This window comes from Myotis brandtii, unplaced genomic scaffold (assembly GCF_000412655.1).
Source record: "Myotis brandtii unplaced genomic scaffold, ASM41265v1 scaffold266, whole genome shotgun sequence".
NCBI classification, from domain to species: domain Eukaryota; kingdom Metazoa; phylum Chordata; class Mammalia; order Chiroptera; family Vespertilionidae; genus Myotis; species Myotis brandtii.
This window is the reverse complement of record NW_005360124.1, coordinates 147,633-168,475: the sequence shown is the minus strand read 5'-3', so window position 1 is coordinate 168,475 and position 20,843 is coordinate 147,633. Positions and strand designations below refer to the sequence as shown.

At 44.6% G+C, this 20,843-nt stretch overlaps 1 protein-coding gene across 2 annotated transcripts in view; it reads left to right on the top strand.

Annotated features, from left to right (window-relative positions):
- Positions 1 to 81: 81 nt before the first annotated feature.
- The window catches only part of DAPK1 (death-associated protein kinase 1), a 164,173-nt gene continuing 143,411 nt past the window's right edge, over positions 82 to 20,843 (top strand). The window contains exons 1-2 of one of the 2 annotated variants that reach the window (XM_014541237.1): positions 82 to 243; positions 575 to 744. In XM_014541237.1, coding sequence (XP_014396723.1) covers positions 683 to 744 — 62 coding nt within the window. In that variant the 5' untranslated portion in view covers positions 82 to 243; positions 575 to 682. The remainder of the gene's footprint in view (positions 244 to 574; positions 745 to 20,843) is intronic. The other variant, XM_005868255.2, reaches the window with a different exon arrangement.

Here is a 20,843-nt window from a genome sequence, read left to right as displayed (position 1 = left end):
CCTTCCCTCCACTGATCCCCCGGGCGGTCGCACGCCGGGTCGGCTCGGTAACGGAGCGGGAATCACCAGGAATGTGCCTCTAGGGACTGCCTGGCTCCCGGGAGGAGAAGGGGTGGCGACCGTGGTGCGGGAGCCGAGAGGTGGCGCGGGGGCTCCACCGCGGATGCCGGTTGGAGAGTGATGTTTCCAGCCGGGCGCGTTCTTCCCGGGCTAGCGCTTCATTCTTCCGCGGCATCCCTGGAGGTGGGGAGCTGGGTGGGCGTGTGTGCAGAAAAAGGGGAGGCGGGGAGGCCAGCCACTTCCGGAGCTGGTTCTTATCAGTACGGAGCACCCTGCTTTTGGGGACGCGGGTCTTGGGGTGCGGTTGTGCCCGGCCCCAAGCGCGCCGGCGATGCGGGGCTGGGGGACGTCCCTGGCCCGGTTTTAACAAAGGGTGCTCCTCTCCACCTGGTGGGAGGGGCAGCTCCGGAAAAGTGGTCGTTAGCTGCGGGTCTTAGCCCTGGGGAGGTCTTTTTGGGTTGTCATTTTATTAGTATTATTGCCTTTTTTTTTTCTTTTTTTTTTTTTTTTTAAGGACCGGAGACTGATGCATGAGGGGCCCATGGAGGCGAAGGAGCGGTGGTGATGGTTTGGGGAGCGGAGCTGAAGTGCGCTGGGCTTTGGTGAGGCGTGACAGTTTATCATGACCGTGTTCAGGCAGGAAAACGTGGATGATTACTACGACACCGGCGAGGAACTTGGCAGGTACTGGGGGTGCCAGAGGCTTACCCTACTGAGTTGTGGGGCTGCATAATGTTGTGGGCAGTGGGCTGTGAACACATGCAGTTTGAATCAGGCGTCTCCCTCACCCTTCCAGGAGATGCGCAAATTATAGAGAAAAGAGTTACCCGGTGAGGGCTAGGGACCAGAAATAAACCACGTAGTCAAAGGGACTGGGGTGGAGAGGCAGTTTCAGTGTTAGGTTATGATGCAAAGTGTATTGATCAAGACCCCTGGACAAGAGCAGACCGAATTGTCTGCAGTGACTCTAATCAGCTTTTGCCCTCAAGACACAAGGAGGCAAATGCTAGGATATCCTTGCAACAGGAGTTGGCCCTTGTGTGATTAAAACAGAGAATAAAAGTAACTAATAGGCTTTTTAAACCTTCATTCTTGCCTTCCTTCTGAATTTTTGGAATAACATGCACAAAGTATGGTGCCCTGTATGGAGACTTGCCAGATGTTGATGTTGGGTTTGGATCTTGAAAGGGACTCAAGCCAGGAATTTAATTACCCTGTTGGTGTTAGTGGTAGCTTTGGTTTCATTCCTAATGTTAAATTTTTTAACAAATCAATGAGTGAGAGTGTAATATGGCCATCTGGATTCACAGCCTATTCCACTGCTGTGGGAGCTGTGATTCTGTGTGTCAAGTCCTTCAGTTTCCAAGTGAACAAAGAATGATTTCTTTGGGGGCATCTAAGGGTTGGGTTGGTTTTCCATTGACTGGGTATTTGACAGGGTGTGTTGAGCTCCCATCTTTTTGGAGCAGAAAACCGAGTTTTAACACCTAACTTAAAATTCAACATATGAAACTTGACTGCAGCGTGTTTGTATTGTGCGTAAAGTAGGCAAAAGGATCTTTAAACAAAAACATATGCATTGACTTACACTTGTATCAAAATATGTATTTTTCCATATACACCTGATGTCTTGATATCAGCTTCCTTTTGGTGAAAAGGAAATTTACAAACAGCCACACCTAGATTACCTAATGAGAATTGTGAAAGTTGAGCTTAACTGAAAAATGTTTTATGGGTTTAAATAATACCGCAGAATGCAGGCAATTTTTAAAAAGTTACTGTAACCGCATATTTCTGTATATGTTTAGGATTGGCTGAGAACATCACTGGCTTTGGAGTTGCTTACTATATATTGGAGATTTACTGGCTGAGTAAGTCAGAAGGAAAGCTCTCAAAAATCATGTTTTGTGGCTATGATTAAGATTAAGATTTATGAGTATGTGGTTGAAATACTTGGTTTAACTAGAATTAAATCACTTTATCCCTGTGGTTTCCAGCAAGATGAGTGGCATATGGAGTTTTCCTTTGGAGGTAGGGGGAAAGGTGAAAAAAAATGTATTTGAATTCTGTTTGTGTAGTGTGGCCTGATTATCTAAATTCTCGTAGAGAAAGATGATTAAAATTAGGTGAGATGATTGCTTTATGGATTGAGTGTATTGACCTTATTTTCATTAAGCTCTTTTGCTTAGAGTTATGTGTTAAGAAAGAAAAAAAATGAGGCCTCCCTGTGGCTGGTTCGGGGGGTCTGTAATCTTTATTTTGTGGGTGTGATGACCAGCCCTCAGCCTCTGGGCTAGAGGGTGGTTTGCGGGTTTGTCACTAGCACTTCGCTTTGATTTTGGCTCTGTCTACATTTCGGTGTATAACTGTCTCCCCGCTGTGCAAGAATAATTGACAAGTTGTTTCTTGAATAATTTAATTTCTGTGACCTCTGTCTTTGAAAGAAGTGCTCTGAAAAACTGAGAGTTGGGGATTTTTAAAAAGAAAGGATACGTGCCCCTTCTAGTTGCTATAGCTTTTGGTTCTGCTTAAAAAATGGGTTAAATGGTTGGTGTTTTTTTTTTTCTTTTTTAGCTTTTTTTTAAGTCCTCTGATTTTTATGTCCTATGATTTTTAAGTGGAAGCAGCCACTTCCTGAAAACAAGTCCCGACGTAAGACAGACCAGTAGGAAAGATGCTGCTTCATGTGTTTCTGAGAGAAGATTGGGAGTGGAGACAGGAGTTTTAGTGGCAGAAAATGGAAATGGGCAGGTATTTCACACAAAAGCAAGGTTGTTCTAAGCAGTGAGTTATACGCAGACCAACAGCTAGGATTTAAGACTTTACATACTATAGTATCGGTCATCTAAATACTACTAATAACTACTCACCTTATAAATGTATTGAGACAAGGTCCACGGCTAGAGGAGGGAAAATAGATTTTTAAACAAGTAGAATATTATTGTTGTCATTTTACTTTTAGGAAAACAAGAGAGTATGTATGTTGGAGGATGAGTAGGTGGGTGTGTCTGTGTGTCCGTGTCTACAGACTGTCTATGTGTGTTAGTGTGTGTCTGTTTGTACTGCCCCAGACTGCTATACCAAAGTTGGCTTTGAACGCTAAAGAACTTGATAAAGTATGCTTATTGCAGTAGTGATACAGCTAATAGATCACTAGACAAATATCCTGATCCAAAATCAGCTCTGCCACTTGCTAGCTTTATAACCTTGAACAGGTCACTTACCCTCTCTGACCCTCAGGATCTTCATCTAAAAAATGAGAGGCCTAGTGATTATCTCATGGCTGTTGTGAAAATCAAGTCATCTAACACATGTAAAAGCATCTTATCAGCAGTAAAGAGTTAAACATATATAGATATCATCGCAGGACTGGCCGAGACACGTGGGTGTTCCAGGCAGGCTAATAACTCGGCCTGCAACTCACTATTCTTTTAAATATCTGCTTACCAATTTGGGGAAGGGAGGCCCTGTGGGAAAGGGTCATGGGGAGACCCATTGCTGCCAGCACTGGGCCTCTCCACTCTGATTCTAAATAATGCACCTCTCTCTGGCCTCGAACTTGCACACCTTCCGAGTGGAAACAAGTCCCTGCAGTGAACGGACATCACCTTTAGAAGACTGTTTGGTGACCTTCTGTATTGACTCCAGGAGGCCCTTTGGGGTCTCACCCTGGGTCCCAGGAGGTAGTAGTCTCTGGGAGGAATTCTTATAAATGCAGATTTCTCCATCTGCTGTTATACTTGGGTGGTTTTAATGCCCAGGTGCCTTCGATTCTCTTATCGATGGGCACTTGGGGCAGCTGCAGACTGGCTTGTCCCACCATTGGGCTCTGGTTACACCCTTGGCTGTGGTGCAGCCTAACCTGTGAGCTTTCTGGGCACCTCTCTGAACATTGCTATCCTGAGGGCCTGGCCTTCTTCCCTCTTCTGCTCTCTGACCTTACATGATCTGAAGACCTAGGTCCCATCTCCTGAATAAATGACCCTATGATGCTTTCTCCTTTTTAGGAGCCAAATGACTTGCTTTCTGAAATACCCCATTGGTCCGTCGTGACCATAGACTTCCCTGTGCCATGCCCCTCCTTGCTCTGTGTTATTATCATCCTTGTAGCCAGCTTGACAGTTCTTCCAGGTGGTCTTTTCTCCCCAGGGTGTGCAGTGTGCTGCATAATACCAGGCAAAGTTTGATTGATGCCTGAACGAGTAAAGCAGGTTGGCAGGTGCAATATTGAGACCAGAATGGGAATTTAAGATGTAAATGGTGATGCAGATGCTGATGCTGATAGAGAGGCAGTGTGCAGTGTGGTTCAGTCACAGCACACTCATTTGCAGGATGTTGTGAGAATTAGAGACAGTGGCTACAAACATCTGACACATAGTCACTGCCTACGATATTATTTTTAATAACCTGCTTCTCCTATCACAGCGTTTACCACATTGCATAGCCATTACTTAGTTGATCATCTGCTTTTCCCACAGATTGTCACAGAGTTGTGACCTTGGACTTACATATCGTTTAATCTCTAATACCTAATTAGATGTGTGACACCAGGTGCTCAATAAGTGCTGATTAAATGAATGGATTAACATATGTAAAGCATGCACACATATACACAGATGTGTGTGTGTGGATGCACACACATATATGGTCCTTGATAAATGATGTCTCTGGTGGAGATGAACTTAAGACATGAAAGGCTGCAGCTCATAAGAATAAAAGTTTCTTTGGCTTTTGCGTTCTCTGTGACTGAACACTAACGTGCACAGCAGCCAAAATTTCCAGCCACAAGATCAGTTTAAACAAAGCAAGGTGGAGCGTTAAATATTTTATGTTGGTTGGGGGGGGGGTTGTTAGAAAGTAATAATTCTCATTTAAAGCATCCTCATTTTGGCATAAAATCCATGGGCCTTGTAATTGGCAAAATAAAATCCATGGGCAAGGAATGGTAAGAACCCCTGACAGTCCGAGTACATCTTTCAGTCGGTTTACTGAGGGCTGCGGGGGGAGTCCTGAGAATCCTGGCATTCGTGTGTGGATGGAAGGAGGAGAAACGGCCGTGTGGGAAACGCGGGCTCACGAGGCTGACCAGTGAGCGCATCCTGGAGGACTGTGCTGAATGTGATTTTTCTCTTTCCTTTCTGCTCCCGCGGGCCCTCAGATGTTTCCTCTGATCAGAACGGCTGCAAAGTTTTAGAGAGATAAAGTTCAAGTATATGTATTAGAGGTAACCGTTGGTGATTATTAAATTCTCTGCATTTTAGGAAGGTCTGATAATGGTCTTCTAGGATGTGAAGGGAGGGCATGATGATGGTAGTGGGTGACAGTTTGGCTGAATGCTTACTTACTTGCTAGCACTGGGAATGTATCTCTGGACCACCCCGAGCATCATCGTTTAGATTCCATGAGGGCAGGAAGCTAGGGGGGCTCAAGGTTCTTATTGATGGAGAAACCAAGGAGCAATGAGGCTGCCTTCTTTTTTGTTGTTGTTATTTACTTTGAGGCTGACTTCTTGGTCCCTCTATGTCCTTTTATCCTAAGCTTTTGTCTTCTCCAGCCACTTAGGAACCGAAAGGCCCCATAGCATTGTCACACCCTCTAAAGCTGTGAAAAAACACAAAAGCTTACGCGATGGATGCTCAGATGGATATCAGTAATTACATACAGGGGTCATATCGAGAGGTGACATTGTCAGACATGTCCTCTTGTCTCCAGCCAAGTTATAAGTCCTCGAAGGCAGAAACCATTTCCTTCCAGATGGGATGAGGGGAAGGAAGTCGTCTGGGGGGCGAACCCGTGCTGCTGGATTCCTTTGGAGATGGTGTGGCCTGCGCCACTTGAGTGACAAGATTAAGGTTACTTTGTCTACCCGGCTTTCCTGCTGGGAAATGTATCATGAACGTTCACCCTTAATTCTAGCCAACTGCTGTGTGTGCCTAACCTACCCAGGCATGTTGATCTCACTGACAACACACCAGGAAGTCTCTCCTTCATAGTAGAAACTTATTTCTAATTAGGAGATACAAAAAGCCTCCTACTGGTGGGAGGGGAGGCGCCTCGTTTCTGTTGGTGAGAGCCCCACAGACACCCTTAGTCATCGGACCTGGAAGAAGCTGGAGTGACAGCTCCCTTCTCATTTCATCCAGTCAGTGCTTAGGGCAAGTATCTTTCTCAAGGCAGCTGGTTAGTAGGTAGCAAGAGATGGACCCAGAACCCCAGGCAGGCCCCGTTGCATTTTGTTCTCTGCACTACTTACTATTTGGCAATCTTTTTTGGGGGGTGGGGTGGGGGAGCCAGATAAACTTGCTCTTTTAAAAGAGGTGGTTTGGGCAGCCACCTCAGGACAATCCATTTTAACATCCGCATTGGAGAGGATGGTTAGAAATAACTGGCACCATTTCACGGAAGGTTTTCATTTCTACCCCAGCCAGAGCCTGACCCTTTGACCTCAGAACTCACATGGGCACTTACTTTACTACACACGGGACCTTCTTTCTTTTTCCAAATGGCTTGTGCCTCAGTAATGAATGGTATTGGTGTGTGGCATGGTTTTACCCAAGCCCCAGAGTTAATGGGTTAGCTTTTTAGAAACTTCACAGAACATTCTTATTATTATTTAACCTTTAAGTAATGTAATGTGTAAGAGTCCTGGCCCTGCCCATCTGGCCACCCCCTAAATGACAGTTTCTCATTTCATTAAGTGGCACTAGTCCGTCTGGTTTAGGGCGGGTATGTGATTGTTTGAAACTATGTGAAAGGTAATGCTTAATTGTTTTGCTCTGATTTGTTGTGGTAAATTATGAAAACAGAATGCATCGTCTCTCAGCCTTGAAGGAGATGATATAGACGTATAATTATTTATAATAAATCCAGTGTATCAGCTTGTCAACATTCTAAATGAATTCCTTTAAATGTTCAGTTAGGAGGTTGTGGGGGCAGGGTTGACATTTGTTTTTTTCTATATCTAACAAAAATGGGTTTAATGTAGCTTTGTCTAACTAGTAAATTTTTCTCAGGTAAGACAAAAGGTGTGGTTGTACCCCAATTCTAGGTTTAATGTGCTGGGAGGGTTTTTACAACAACAAAGTCTAAAACCTAAAATAGTTTGTGTCTGATTTTCAACCCTGGTCCCAAACAAAACAAAAGAGTCATGTGCTAGTAACTAATCTCTGGTGATAGCTGACAAGTGTGATCCTGTTTGTCACTTCTGTCTCTTTAGGTGACGCTGAGAGCTAGTGTGGCTTACAGATCACACTGTGGTCATTGAAGTATAATGTTGCTTACCTCTGAGAAATGACTGTGGGGTTTTCCCCGTGTGTTCTATTTGTCCACATTTCTGTTGCGAGCTTGAAAAATTTTATTCAATAACCTAATGTATATTCAGTAACATCAGGAAGAGTAGGGGAGAGGGAGATATTTTTTTCCCTTTATAAATACATTCAACTTTGGATGTAAAACAATGATTGAACAAATGAGTACTGTAAACTGCTGATCTCTGGTGTTTGAAAATTTTATATTGATGGTGCTTATAGTCATAAGCCTGGTGGTTTTTGGCTGAGAAATTTGGCTCTGAGTATGGGCTGTTGGGACACATTTTTTTTTTTCTGTCCAAACTGTCTGATTATTCTTATTTAGATATAATGTGATGAATGGGGCTGGCTTTAAATACTTCAAGTACAATTGATGTAAGTTTTTACCTTCAAGGAATGAGCTGATTTCCATTTTCCCCCATTGTTGAATAGCTCTTTCTGCAGTTCATTGTTAGAAAATGGTACCTTTGAAACTATGCAAACTTTTCCTTTTTAACTTAAAAAGAGTATCAGGATTTTTAAACCTTTACTTTAATCTTCCAGCTCTTGTTCCTGGTCCCCCACGGAAGAATTTTCTAGCTGAAAAAGCAATGTAGGGGAATAATCAATCCCCCCCCCCCTTTTTTTTGGTCCTATCATAAAAAAGCTTAGATTTTCCTCTGAGCTTCTTATCTGTGTGTCTGCCTAGCAACTCATACGTCTGTCTATGACCAGGCTGTATATGCAGGAGGGTAGCTATGACTCAGGTGATGCAGGAAAAAGTGACAGAGGGATCCAGGGGACAAAGAGGGAGGGGCTTGGGAGCGAAGAGGTCAGTCGTTGATGCTGATTCAGTTCTGATGTTTCCATTCTCCCCTGAGAAGTTCTTCTAAATCTGTGTAGAGCTCAGTATTTTTTTTTTTTCTTTTGCCATCTGTGGTTTACGGGTAGGCAGCGGAAATGTGTATCTCTGAGATAGTGATAAAAGGCTGCAACCTTTTGAGCGTAATATTTAATAGGCTGGGAGCTACAAGCTGCTTCCCTTTACAAAAACAAAGTGATGGCACTGGAGGTGTATGGATACTGTAGAGAATAGACCTAATAGCTAACTACTGATGTTTGAGACACCGAATTGCACATCATACCCAGAGGAGCTGTCTGTTCTTAGAAATTTGTAAGTCAGAAAGCTCTAGGACAGGGGTGGGCAACCCCTGGCACGCGTGCCAAACATGGCCTGCCAGTAACTTTTGCTGGCACGCGAAACCCTCTCTTATAATCTTCCATTTACAATTTTTTTCTTAATATCGACTTTTTTATTTTTCAGATAAATTCAGTGTAGGTGCATCTTAGATAAATAAATAATTTTACATAACAAGTTATCTTAAAGACCATAGACATGGATTGACGAGAGAGGGGAAGAGCAATTTCTATGCCTCTGCCTTAACTCTCCCTGCCTTCCCAGATCCGACCAGTGTTTTGGTTTCATCCACATACGCTTGTGAATCTTTTTTCTCAGTGATGAATTTTGTTAAGTCTCGTAATAGGAGTAGCCTGACGGATGAAAGTAGTAGCTCGTGCATATTTCTGAAGGTCACGAAATATAAACCTGATGTAAAATCTCTGTCATCAGTGATGCAGCAGCAAAAGTCCCACTGATAATATCAAACGGAGTCATAAAGTTTTCTGTCGGACTATCAGTGTACATGTATACATTAAAAAATAAATGTATTTTTCATCATCATATACTGTGTTTTTGTCGCTCAAATGAATTTTATTATTTCTTCAAGGTTCTTCACATATGTACACCTTAAGAGATACCAAGTAGGTGTAACATGTTCTCAAAAAATTGGGGTTGGCACGCAGAAGTATTTTGAGTCAGAGATTTTGCTGGTTTGGGCACGCACTCACAAAAAGGTTGCCCACCCCTGCTCTAGGAGGTCATTTGCTATCCATATAATTGAAAGCAGAACCTGCCAGGAGATTCCTCTGCACACCTGGCATGTGAATATAGGGAGTTGTCTTTCTAAATGTTGTCTTTGCCACTCAGGGTGTCCAGGATCAGCATGTAAACTGCTGTTAGTGGAGCCGAAACTGCCACCGAGTTTATCCTCAGCAGCTCCTCTGGCTTCAGATAATCACGGGGTTGCTTCCTTCCCCACCGCAGCCTGGAGTAGCCCCTCTCCTGGCTGGTTACTCCACTCCACTGACCAGTAGTGCATTGGCGCCCGCGTGCTCGGGGACCAAGCCTGGCCGACTTAGGCATTGCTGCTCTTTGTTCTCCCTGATGTCACTTTTTCCACATTGTGCAATGGGAATGAAGTAGAATCCTCGCCTGTCATACCATTTGCTGGTGACATTTCTTTGCACCATAATTCAAACGAGCTTCGGGATAGATGGGAGATATTGCAGACTTTCCATTTAGAGCTGATAAGGGTTTGCTCCAAGCACCATCATATATGCAACCCCCTCCCACCCCCACATCACGTAGAACTTTAGGCAGATGACTCAATTGTTTGGGAGAGGAAATGGATTAGAACAAGTAGAATCTTTCCCAGGACAAAGTGTTATCAGTCTGTGTTTTCCTCCCTCCCCACCCCTCCTTTGGCACAGAGAGATAGGAACGCTGGCCAACAGAGCCACGGCCAGGCGAGGTAAGCCTGGTGGCGGTGTGGAAGTCCCTCGGCTTTGCGAGATGTGATTTGGACACTGAATGGGTATATGCAGTTTTATGTATATGACTAATTAATGTGGACCAACATTTGCAGGCCTCAGCTTCGGAAGCAATATTCTCTTTAATGCAGATCATTTAAAAAATTATCTATGTTAGAGAGAAGTGATAACCTGGAGAAATAAGCAAATGCGAAGTGACCTGGCCAGTTTCAGCCCACAGCCTTCTCCCCAGCACATCCATCCGGGAGGCTCTCGTCCTTAGTGCCTGCATCCCTCAGCAGTTTGGATGAAGTAGCTGGCCACTTTGTAGTGTTTTACAATCAGTTATGCATGTGATTCTTGCTCTCTCTATGGATTGCAAGTTTTGTGCAAGTAGAGAACATGGCTTTTTGTGTCTCTTGTGTTGGGTGGGAGTAATCGAAGCGCACAGTAGGCCTTGTTTTTTTTGCCCAATGAAGATACATATCCAGAAATGAGAATATGGTTCAGAGCTTTGAACCCAAATCCCTGACTCCACAATGTACTTACTGTTACTTTGGGAAAGTCACCAGACTTTGTGAAACTCACTTTTCTCATCTGCAAAATGGGAATAATGATTATACTTACCTCAAGGTTGTTGTGAGGGTGTGTGTGATGTGTGTAGAGTGCTTGACCTGACACCGGGCACACAATAAGTGCTCAAGGAGTGGCGGTTGTTTAACAAGACAGAGAGAATGAGTGAGAGCAAGAGGGAGAAATGCTATAACATGCATCTGAGTCTCTGTGACCAGGATCCTGCCTCTTCTCCGTCCATTCCTCATTTCTCTGCCCAGGCTCTGGCCTGGACACCCAGGGGGCTGGGTGGAGGTGAGGGCTCTTTTCTCCTCAGTTCCATCCTTCCTCTTTCTCTTCTCCCTCTCTCCCCATCTTGGGCTCAACCTGCAGGTTGGGCTCATTCTGCCAAATTTGACCTTGTTTATCCTATCTGCCCTTCAAGAAGTCCTAGCCCCATTCTGGCATAAACCCAGGACTGATTTTATGTGCTGGATAGATGATTCTTAGAGTTCCAGAGAAACAAATGAGCTAAGATTGAGCTGTGCATTCAAAGACTGCTAGAGACAGGGTTTAAGGAGATGCCATTTTCAAAGCCCACCTGGTCACCATGGGGAGAGGGCAGAAGAGTCTTATGTTAAAGAGTTTCTATTAAGATGGAAAGAGCTGCATTCAGGGAAGCCAGCACAAGTAAAAGCTGCCTGACAAGACAGCCGGGAGTTGGCTGCTCAGTGAGGGAGCCGCTCACACATGTGGGCGGGATGGTCTCCTGATGCTACTGAGAACCTGAGCTTTGTCAGCATGCAAATTTATGTGTTTAATATGCTGTACTTTAAGTTCTGAAAAGTCTATTTTGTTTTTCTAGCTGATTTTTAAATTAAAAACCATTTTAGGCAGCCAAATAAGACCCTGGGAATTTGATCAGAAAAACAAATCGCTGATTTTCGTAACCGATCTTTAGGGAGAAAGGAGCTGAAATGCGTGTGTGGGCCCCCGAGTGCCTGACCAAGATGAGCTTGCCGCAGAACGCATGACATACAGCGGGTGTGAGCCTCCATTCATCTCTGACACATGCTGATTTAAGATGTGAAAATGAGTGTTTGGCCAAGCCAACAGTGCCCGTGCCAAGAAAAGCCTATTAGGTTGGTGGCTGAAAGGCTGAATTGTTAGGATTTACTTAACGGCGAGGCTCTGCCAGCTGCTGTGAGTAAGTGCCCACTTACATGTCTGAGTGCCCGTCCTTGTTCCCCTGGACTGGGGTCTTGTTTGTGCAAGGAACATGGCTGCCACATGAGAGGCCACTTGAAAAGGATGCTTCCTTATTCTTTGGGCCCTTTAAGTGGATATCTTTAGTTTAGCAAAGTAACATGAGGCGCTCACAAATTTTAAAAAGAAAATGCCTGGAAATTGGGTCTATAGATGTGTGCAGGAGAAATTTCAGGGAGTGACAATGTTAAACAATAGTCAGCGTAAACAGACTGTTAAACAAAACTGTCAGGGGAATAATAATATTTGTCATTTATTCATTCATCCAGAGTGGGTTTGGACATCTAATCTATATGGCATTTGCTGGCGTGTTGGGTAGGAGACCACATCTCAACAAGTTTCTAACCCAGCAGGTTAGACAGATGTTACACAAAAGCCTATGGAAGAAATGAGAGGCACCAAGTCTTAAAAACTGTTTCTGGAGTTCAGGCACGAAGAGGTCATTCTGACTTGGAGGGTTTGTTCATTTTTTCTCTCCTTCATCCAGATTCTTGTGGGAACATAAAGGTGTATGTAAGCAGGTGGGCGTGAGAACGGATATGTGTGTCTCCACACATACATTCTCTGGAAGGAACTGGAAATTAGGCATGAGGAAGGAGACAAGGAAACTAATATTTACTGGGAACCCATTCTCGACCAGGGGCTAGGGATGGGTATTATAGTCTACCTTTCACAGATGAGAAAACTGAGGTTCAGAAAGACATTGGTCATATGTTTAAAATGGTGGAGATAACCGTTGGACACTCCAAAATGCTAAGCCGTGTCTGGAAATTGGGCGGGTAGGTTGGGGAGGTCACTTTGTGTCCTGTTCTTCTGTCACTGTCTCCGAAGGGAAGTTTAAAGGACTTGAAACATTTAGCCAGTGCCTGGCTCATACGATGTAGTCAATACACGTTTCCTTCCCTCCTGTAAACCAGGGATTCTCAACCTCAGCACTAGTGCCACTTTGGTCAGGGGTGCTGTGCATTGTGGGATAGGCCTCTGCCCATTGGATGCCAGTAACACCCTCTGCCAGGTGTAACAACCACAATTTTTCTAGACCTGCTAACAGTCTGTTGGGGGCACCTCTGACCCATTGAGAACTACTGAGCTACAGAATCCAGACAGGAAAGTGTGGACTGTGCGCCTAGGGGTTGGAGGTGATAGTAGGCAAGGAGGATCCTGGACCCAATGGGAAAGAAAATGACCTTGAAAGAAGGTATTGACCTTGGGTGTCCAGAGGTGGGGAAGGGAGAGAGTGGATGTGAGTAGAGGTCTGGGGCAGTGGTTGTTTTAATCTGGCTGTAGTGTGCTGTCCCAGGAAGGGACAGGTCTGCTGTGTCCCAGAGGCTTGAGGTGGGACCAAAAATGAGTAAGACTTAGAGAGGCTGCTGGTCAGACTTCCTGATGTCACGAACCTGGGTGTGAGAGCCACCCATGGCTAACACCGAAGTTCCGCTGTGCCCCTCCTTGCTGTGAGTCAGGGCTCTGAGCCCTCACTGCCTAACCTCCATCCACCTCTCTCCCAGGCTGGCACTGGGCTGCCATCTTTTTTTTTTTTTTTAATATATTTTATTGATTTTTTACAGAGAAGAAGGGAGAGGGACAGAGAGTTAGAAACATCGATGAGAGAGAAACATCCATCAGCTGCCTCCTGCACGCCCCCCAGTGGGGATGTGCCCACAACCAAGGTACATGCCCTTGACCGGAATCGAACCTGGGACCCTTGAATCCGCAGGCCGACGCTCTATCCACTGAGCCAAACCGGTTCGGCTGGGCTGCCATCTTGATGATCTGTTTTCAACCTGCTTTAATAGCTGTGTGTTTTTTCTTGTTTTTTTCTAATTTTTAGTCAAAGCTAAATAACTCTTACTTTTTAATCTCTTCTCATTCTCTTGGGCCCCCGGTTTCTGCCTTTCCAGCAGGCTGGATAGTGTAGCTTGCTGTGTGACTGTGGGGAGCCCTCATAGCTTAGTTGTTGCATCAAATATCCCTTCCTCATCACAGACAGGGCTTTTAAAGGTGAAAGGTCGGGTCGGGGACCCCTGGCAGGTGGTGTGAAGTATACTTTCTGCTCTGTCGCCCAGCTTCCTGGGGAGGGGCACTGGTTTGCAAGTCAACGGGGAAGCTTGTCAGAGGGAAAGAGCGTGAAAGGCAGGGGCTGATTGGGAGGGCACGTGGAAAGGGAAATGTGTCAGTCGTGGTGCTGGCTGGAAAGAGTCCACTCCTGAAGGTCTAGGCGAAGGCTATGGGGTGGCCAAGTATGCACTGTCTGGGGATTCCGTAGGGTGCCTAGGGCCGAGGAGGCCACACGCACCTGCCACTTCAGGGAAGAAACACCCACCTCTCCCTCCTCCTGCCCTGCAGCCTCCCGCCAGTGCCTCTCATCAACCACCTGCAGGGAGCCAGGGTGGCGGTATTCAAGGACAGCCTCCTGGCTGGGCAGAGAAGAGTGAATTTGAGAATATCCAGGAAAGGGACGTCCAGTGGTGACAGTAGTGAAATGATACTGGGTTTGCTGTGTGACTGCTCCCCTCTTGGTGCACATGATCCGAATCTGCGCTGTCACTATGCGGGGCCCTCTTCTCTACTCTGATCCTGGGTTTAGCCTCCATTCTCTCAGGAAGACATTCCTGACCACCCCCTTCAAAGCGCTGCCCTCCTCTCGCAAATTCCTGGGGCATTTCCTCTGTGGAACAGTCTTCCAGCATTAGACTCCCCACACTGCACTGCTGGCTGTGTGTGTGTGTGTGTGTGTGTGTGTGTGTGTGTTCCCTAGTTTGCCCCTTAAGGTATTCTTTTGTTCCCAGCATCTTGCAAAGAGAAAGTATTCCAGAAATATATATTTTTTGATGATCGATTATTATAATTGATCATAATCACAACATTTTGAAATGAAGGAGTGTAGTCATTGTTCCTATGAGTTTTAAAAGTGGACAAGTAATCACTAAAAAGTTCCTTAAGATGCATGGTATGTTTTCATCCTGGGAGTCGCCCTGAGAGGTGACAGCCCCACAGAAGTATGAGGGTCCCAGTATCACTGCTAAATGGAGAGCAGGATATAGATAAAATGGCTACATCCTTTCCACTGTAGCATACTGATGGTTTCCCCAAAATAGGTTGGCACTTTTTACCATCTTACCTATTCTCAGTGTCATACATATTTTAAAATTTTCAAATATGGGGGAAGAGGTGAGTCTGGTGGGAGTAAAATGTGGTTCACCCCATTTCAATTACCTGAAGGGAAACAGGTACCAGGAGCAGTGGCACTAAACACTGATCCGCCCCACGTCACAGCCAGGGCGGTTCTTAGAGAAAGCAGGCATCCGAGCTAGCACCCATGGTGCCTAGCCTGTGGACACAGCCTCTTAACAGCGACAGCACATCGGGTGGCCCTGGAATCTTTGTGATTTAAAAGGGAAAACTCAAGGGACTTGGATTGAATCTTTTGGGAACTGGCACTCTCTCTGCTGTCAGTCAGTCCTCTCAAATTTGCTCTCCTTTTTATGATGCTTGAAAATTGGGGCAGCAAAAAGGAAAGAGGGAGTTTTAAGATAGAATTCTTCCCCAGTAAATTTTTTTAATTGATTCTAGGACACGTAGAAAAGTGTATCGTGTGTGCTGAAAGGATAGGATTTAATTATTGTTTAAAATTAGTTCTAGAGGACGTGCTTGGAGTTGTACCCAAGAGAAGAGAGGGTTCCAGTGGAATTGTGTACACGGGTTGATGGGAAAAGAGGCTTCCGCTGCAGAGGGTTTGGGGGCGTTGCCAGCCCTACAACAAGGGGTCAGTCAGCCTGCCTGTAATGGGGAGCAAGTGGAAGATCCGCCAGGTGTGAGGATGTGCAAGGACCAGGGAGAGCTTCCTTACCTTACAGGCAGGGACAGCTGGACACAGAGCCGTTTGCAACGCGGCATCACTCTTGTTCCTTGGGTTGCACTCTTTCCTGCAACAAGAAAGAGGCTAAAGGCAAGAAGACAGTAGCCTGAGAGCCAAGTGACCAGGGGAAAGTTGTTGGGAGCAGGTATTTAAAAGTCAGCCGCTGTGGGGTGGGAGGAATGAGGATATTGGTGACAAGTAGAGTTCAGCGTGAGAGCTTCCAGTTTCTCACTGACCCTGGAAGGGAAATGGGAAGTGGGTTTTTATGCTTCTCTTACAGAACTCAGAGTTAAGCTTGAGGTGGCAAAGTTCAATTCAGTGTGGATTGAAATGCATGTATGTATGTTCGTATAGAAAATAATATAATAAATAATATAAGAATTAACTGTCTCATGTACTCACAACTGTAAATCTACTTTTGCCCCACACTGTACTTACGTGTGTGTGTGTGTGTGTGTGTGTAATGTATATAGTGACACTTGGACAATGTAGTGATTAGGGATTCAGACCCCCTGTGCAATTGAAAATCCACTTAAAACTTTTGACTCGCTAAAAACTTTACTTACAGCCTACTGTTGACCAGGAGCCTTACCAATAACATAGTCAATTAACATGTTTTTTGTATGTTATATGTATTTTATATATGGTATTGTTATAATAAACTAAGCTAGAGGAAAGAAAATGTTATTAAGAAAACCATAAGAAGCCCTAACCGGTTTGGCTCAGTGGATAGAGCGTCGGCCTAGGGACTGAAATGTCCCAGGTTTGATTCTGGTCAAGGGCATGTACCTTGGTTGCGGGCACATTCCCAGTAGGAGGTGTGCAGAAGGCAGCTGATCGATGTTTCTAACTCTCTATCCCTCTCCCTTCCTCTCTGTAAAAAATCAATAAAAAAATATTTTAAAAAAAGAAAACCATAAGAAAAAGAAAATATGTTCATAATTTGTGTATAAGTGGACCCCCCACAGTTCAAACCCATGTAGTTCAAGGGTCAGCTCACACACATATGTGTATACATGGGCAGATATTGTAAATTTTACTGATGTAGAGGATGTATAACAATTTATAAGTAATAACAAAATATGCATATTCTTTATTGGAAATTCCATATGGCCAACTCACAGAATGCTTTCATTGATTTTTCCCATGGCCTGACCTATGGTGGATCACGTTTTGACAAATGGATTTACATCTTGATCTGCTAATTCATTTTTCCAGTAAATGTATTGTCATTAAGTGTGACATGTGATCTACTGTTAGGCTATTTCTCACACTTGTACAAATTATATTCGTTAAACTGAACTTCTTTCAACCTCAGCACTGCTGATTGCTGTAGTGCTAACTATCTTTCTAGCTTTTGGTGTCATTGCAGGGATTGGGACAGTGCATGATTCTATATTATTTAACAGTGACCGTGTTTAACAACCAGCTCACAAAATTCCTACAAAGTGAGCAGTGGGCTCTCATGAACCAGGATGGGCAGGCTCAAGCCCTTCCCCAGCTCCATTGTTAAGGTCTGAAAAGGCAGGTGCTTATCTGTCTTATTCACTGTTGATCCCCAGTCCCAAGGATGATGCTGATGGTGTGGCTAAAGACTCAGTAGTATTGGTGGCATGAATGAGTGAAGTTTCAAAGCTGGGGCCAGGAGCCAGTTCATGGGACTCCATTTGCAACGCTTGAGGACAAGGTCCTTAGTTGGCAGTGAGGACACTCGGGAGAGAAGGGGCACTAGAGACCGTCTCCAGATCAGAACCCGCTGACAGAGCCCTGCCTTCTGGTAGGATGTTAGCACTCGGGGCCGTGTGATACAAAGAAGAGAAGAGAGGCCAGCATCTCCTTTGTGGCCCGTTCTTCCAGCTTTATTTAATCTGGCATGATCTTCCCCATCTTCAAGGAAAGGAAAGGCCTTCTTGTCTAGCAGTGTGGTGACTTCTGGTAGCCATCATACCCAAGGGGGGTGACCAGGTATGGGGAGCAAGAGTGTTATGTCCCCTGTGCCATTTACATTTAAGTAGATAATGCATCATGTGACACAGAAGTCAAAGAGGGTATGCAAGGAAAGATAGCGTTGCTCTTTCTGTCTTCCAAAAATCAGCTCCTTAGCCTCTTGGGGATCCTTCCAGATTCCATCTATGCATAAAGTCAAACTTCTATTTTTATGTTTTTACTGAAATAGTATCATGTTAAACACATTATTCGGTACTTTGGTTTTTTTCTCCTAATAACATATCTTGAAAATCACCACTCTACAAAGAGAAATGCCTCTTTCTATTCTCTGGGTTTACCATAATTTATTGAACTCTCTCCCCTATCTATGAACTTTGAAATTCTTTTATATTTTCTTATTACAAACAATTCTTCAATGGACACCTTTGTATAAAACGTTGAAATTATCTGTAGGAAAAATTCCCAGAAGTGGAATTGCTGGGCCAAAGGTTATAAGCATTTGTCACTCTGGTAGGTATTGCTGACTTGCTCTTCATATAAGTCAATTTGCAACCCAATGACCCACAATTGAGAGAGAGCTGATTTCTCTGTCCTTTTCCACAATGGTTTAGTTCTTGCCACTTTGATAAGTGTAGTTCCATTAATTTTTAAGTATGAATGAGTATACACATTTTTTCATGTGTTTAAGAACTCTGCTGTGAACTTTCAGTTCATACTATTTGCTCATTTTTCAATAGCTTTCTAGACCTCTATAATTTGTAGGAGCTCTTTATATTTTAAAAATAACTTTATGCCCAGGTTGTGGACTCGATCCTCAGTGTGGGGCGTGCAGGAGGCAGCCAATCAATGATTCTCTCTCGTCATTGATGTTTCTATCTCTCTCTGCCTCTCCCTTCCTTTCTTAAACCAATAAAAAAATAAAATAAGTTTATGTCTATGGTGTGATTTATACATCTGTTCTCTAGGTTGCCATTTGTCTTTTGACTTTGTTTCTGGTGTCCCCCCTCCACAGATATGTTGTTTTGTGTGTTCTTTTTTAATTAATTTATTTTTTAATGAGCGAAAAGCAGAGTTTTATTACAGAAAAGCTCCCTGCTGCAGGGAGAGGACCCACGAGGGTTGGCGGAGCAGCTCCTTTAGGGGTTAATATGTGCCCTGCAAACTTCTCATTGGTTGGTTTAAAATTTTCTACCCTAGCAACATCCATACATTTTAAACTTCAGGGTTCCCCGCCTTGGGTGTTCAGCCCAGGATCAGGGCCCTTTGTTCTTTCGATTTTACAGGGGACAGGGTGGGGCTGAGGAACTGGTTTCTGTCCCTGTCTGCAGAATCCAGCTGACCTCCCCTTTACATTTCCTCTTCTGTGTTGTGATAAAATACACATAACAAATGCATCATTTTAGCCATTTTTAAGTGTACAGCTCAGTGGCATGAAGGACATTCACATTGGTGGTACAACTATCACCACCATCCATCCACCTCCAGAACTTTTTCATCATCTCAAATGGATATTTTTTTAAAGTGTCAGATTTCTCAAAAATTTTGTTCTTTCACAGGTTTTGTGTCACCGCTAAAAAGTCCTTTCCCACTTTGAATTTACCAGAAAATATTTTCTATGGTTTCTCCTAGTACTTTTATGTTTAAATAGATGATCCATCTGGAATTCATTTGGGTGGAAAGTGTGAGGTATGGCTCCAACTGTATTGTTTCCAGATAGTGCGCCTTTGAATGCCACTCGGTCATCAAACATGGTCTGAGGCCTAGCTGGACTCAGCTGGGGAAGTTTCTGGCACTCGTGGTGGCTACAGGGAAACGGCAAGGAAGCCATTGTGATCAGTCCATGTGAGTTTCTAAAGTTCAGCCTGACCGAGAGTAATGACATCCCATTCTAGAAAACTACGAGCTCCCGAGTGCTTGTGTTTGCTAACCCAATAAAATCGCAGACACGCCAGTCAGGACTTTGTATGAAGTTGCTGACTGCCGTCAGGATCCCCAACAATGGAGTTGGATAGGATGGGTCTAGCCCACAGAACTCCCTCACTCACAGGCAGCGTGTCCCCTGGGGCCAGCAGTTTGTGCCTTGCCAGAGGCTCCAAAGGAGGCCAGGAAGGGGGAGGAGGTTCTAGACTGAAATCCTGCTGATGCTCTGAGGCTCTGCCTGGAGGAGGTGGCACCTGTTTCTAATTCACCCAAAGGCACCAAATAGGCCAAAGGTGCCCTGACACTAGAAGTCAGTTTCCCAAGTCCCCAGGCCCACTAGCAGGGCTTTCTGCATCTGTCCTCCCAGGACAGAGGAGGGTCAAGGAGCACCCCCAGCATTCCGTCACTCAGGGTAGCTGGGCAGGGCCTGGGGATTGGAGCCCCAGGCTGGTTATCTCAGGCTGCAAGCAGCGGAGACATCATTTCTGCGTGTTCCATGAGGTGTCAAGCACAGACCTGACACCTTGGACTTGCGTCTTTCTCGAAAGCCTGAGGGTGAAGCTGAGGTGGGTTCCCTGCCGGAACCACCTACTTACAGAATTCCAGGGGACACCAGTCACCGTCCATTCACATTCAAAACGGCATGGACAGTGTGCCCGTGGTCTCCCCAGGGTCCTGTTTTATCCCATGGGAGCCTGTGGGTGACTATGGAAGCAATTGGGGTGCAAGAATGTGGGTTTTTTGCATGTGGGGGTGAGTTCCAGGACTTTCTGCATCTCTGTTTTTCACTGTGCTTCGCTCAAAATGAATTGAATTCATGAATCACATCTTAAGTTCCAGAAATAATCCAAGGTAGTTCTTTTGTCAGAGCAGCCATGTCTGTGTTGGGGACTTCTGGTCCACCTCCTCCCTGTGTTTTCGTCTCTTCCGCCTGTGAGCTCTCCAAGGTCTGGCTCTGTGGCTTCTTCACGGGCTGCCCAGCTCCTCTCACTATGCCTGGCACACACTGGATGCTTGATGTTTGAGAAGCTTAATTATCTATCCCTGTTGCTCTCACTATGAAGTAAGAAGTCAGTTGTTCTTAAGGACATGACCAATCAATTGAGCCACAGATGCACAGAAAGATGTAAGTTTGTTTTTAAATATTAAAATTCAGTAAATATTTAAATTCTTTGTTGAATTTTGCTCGTTTTCCTGATTACTACTAGTTTTTTTTTTTTCAGGTATAATTTGCATACAGGAACATTATACTTTTTATTGTACAGTTCTATGAGGTGGTTTTCTTTTTCTTTTTTTTTTTTCTT